This window comes from Amyelois transitella, chromosome W, assembly GCF_032362555.1.
Source record: "Amyelois transitella isolate CPQ chromosome W, ilAmyTran1.1, whole genome shotgun sequence".
Classification (NCBI taxonomy): domain Eukaryota; kingdom Metazoa; phylum Arthropoda; class Insecta; order Lepidoptera; family Pyralidae; genus Amyelois; species Amyelois transitella.
Window position 1 is genome coordinate 7226921 of NC_083536.1, and position 2514 is coordinate 7229434.

General features: G+C 35.2%; 1 protein-coding gene across 1 annotated transcript; it reads left to right on the forward strand.

Moving 5' to 3' along the window:
* The first annotated feature begins 292 nt into the window (after positions 1 to 292).
* Positions 293 to 1108, forward strand: LOC132904129 (tigger transposable element-derived protein 4-like). Its single transcript, XM_060954051.1, has one exon. The coding sequence runs from the start codon at positions 293 to 295 to the stop codon at positions 1106 to 1108; it is 816 nt and encodes a 271-aa protein (XP_060810034.1).
* The last annotated feature ends 1406 nt before the right edge of the window (positions 1109 to 2514 follow it).

A 2514-nucleotide genomic window follows, 5' to 3' on the forward strand; every position in this document is an offset into this window, starting at 1 on the left:
ACAAAAGTTTGGCCTAATTTGCGAGCAAAATTTAGTGACGACAACATTTTTAATGCAGACGAAACCAGATTATTCTATAAGCTAACGCCAGATAAAACATTAAAATTTAAAGGTGAAAAATGTTCGGGAGGTAAACTTTCAAAAGACAGAATAACTGTGATGGTAGCAGCTAACATGAATGGCACGATAAAAAAAAAAGCTGTTAATTATTATCGGCAAGTCAAAGAACCCCAGATGCTTTAAAAATGTACGATCTCTGCCAGTAGATTATGGAAACAATCGCAAGGCCTGGATGACGTCTGATATTTTTGTCAAGTGGGTGCGGGACTGGGATCGAGAACTGAATAAAAAAAAGAAAAAGATCCTGCTTCTGGTTGATAATTGTCCAGCTCATCCGTCAGTCAGCGACTTGAGAAGCATAACTCTCGTATTCCTGCCTCCTAACACAACATCTACACTACAACCTATGGACCAAGGAATTATTCGGGCGTTAAAGTCTAACTTTCGTAAAAACTTGGTTCTAAAAATTATCGCCAGTCTTGAGGCAAATAAAGACGCCTGTAGCGCCAAAAATCCGAAAATCACCATACTGGATGCCATTCTCATGATATATGATGCCTGGAACAAACTTACGTCAGCAACGATTTCCAACTGTTATAAACACGCTGGATTTGTCCGAGACAGTGCCAGTGTTGCTGCCGACAACGATGATGGTGACATTGATGATGATGTGCCGCTGTCTGTTTGGGCAAGAGCTCTGAATAAAGGACTTCCGATAGGAAATGAAGAACTTGAACATTATTCTACTATTGATGATGATCTCGTAACGTGTGAGGAGCCGACTGACGAAAATATTGTACAAAATATTATCGTCAACAGTCAAGATAGCGATGATAATAATGACGTCGATGGCCAGGAACAAAATTGTACTACTCCAAGTGTATCAGAAGCTCTAAAAGCTGCAGAAGTACTGACTTTGTTTGTGCATTCTAATTTTGAAGACGACAACATGAAAAGTATTATGTCTCAATTGCATAATGCAGTCCGTACTTCTTACTATAAAAATAAAAAACAAAAACAATCAAAAATTACCGACTTTTTGCAGTAGGTGTAGCGTTGTTTTAAATTACTTATTGATTAATCTCATTTCTTTTCCTTCTTAGTACACTTCTGTACCGTATATGTATGCATATTATTATATGTGAAATAAATAAATATTTTTATTTCAATGTTTTTTTTTGTCTGTTAGTCACCTTAATACGTATTAATACGTATGTACATAAATTTTGTATATGATAATTAAAAAAAAAATGATTGTTTAGTACGACTTCCGGTTATTACGACGTAATATCACTGGTCCCTTGACCGTCGTTATAACCGGATTCCACTGTACTACGAAAATTATAGTAAAATATTAAAAAAGTCGGTAAAAATATCCAAAAAATAAACATTTACGAGACAAATAAATAACTCGGATAATAAATATAAAACAATGTGGAAAATCATAAACACAAAAACTAGAAAATCCTCTGTAAATAGAAACAAAAACATGACATTAATAATAGAAAACGACATAATAGATAACCCCAATAAAATTTGCGAAACATTCAATGACATTTTTAGTGTTGCAGGAGAAAATGTAGCTCCAAATCCAAAAAATCTGTATAGAATTCAGCTGCCTAACAAAGAAAACCAATTAAACTCAATGTTTTTAACGGCGGTAGATGAAAGAGAAATAATAAAAATCATTAAAGACATGAAAAATAAACATAGTTATGGTATCGACGACATCCCTCCAACTCTAATAAAAAAATGCGCGGAAGAGTTAGTTCTACCACTGACACTCCTTGTGAATCAAAGTTTCGAAAGCGGCGAATTTCCGGACTTATTAAAAATAGTCTTGGTAAAACCTATCCATAAAAAAGGAGATACCACCTTACCCCAAAATTATAGGCCTATAGCGCTCTTGCCGAGCTTATCAAAAATATTTGAAAAAGCAATGTGCAATCGTTTATACGCTTTTCTGGAAAAATACAACATACTGGACGATTGTCAGAATGGCTTTAGGAAAACAAGGTCCACAACAAAGGCAGTATACAAATACATCCAAACCGCTCTATCACACTTAAATGAAAAAAAATACGGACTGGGACTGCTACTAGATATGAGCAAAGCTTACGAAAGTGTAGACTATTGCATTTTATTGGCAAAATTACACAGCGTCGGGGTTCGCGGGACAGCTCTAGACTGGTTCAAATCCTACCTACATGGTCGAAAGCAAAGTGTACAAATAGAAAATTTGAATACCAAAACCGAGATAGAAACAGTAAGATCTCAGGAAAAAGTCCTAACTTGTTCTATACCCCAAGGAAGCGTTTTAGGATGTGTATTGTTCCTTATATACATAAATGACCTCCCAAAAATAATAAAAAAGAATGACATAGTCCTGCCTGTACTTTTCGCAGATGACATTTCAATATTAATAAAATGTGACAACTCTGAGGAAGCAAACGA

Coding starts and splice junctions, on each gene's coding strand:
- LOC132904129 (XM_060954051.1), top strand. CDS start 293: ATGACGTCTGATATTTTTGTCAAGTGGGTGCGGGACTGGGATCGAGAA.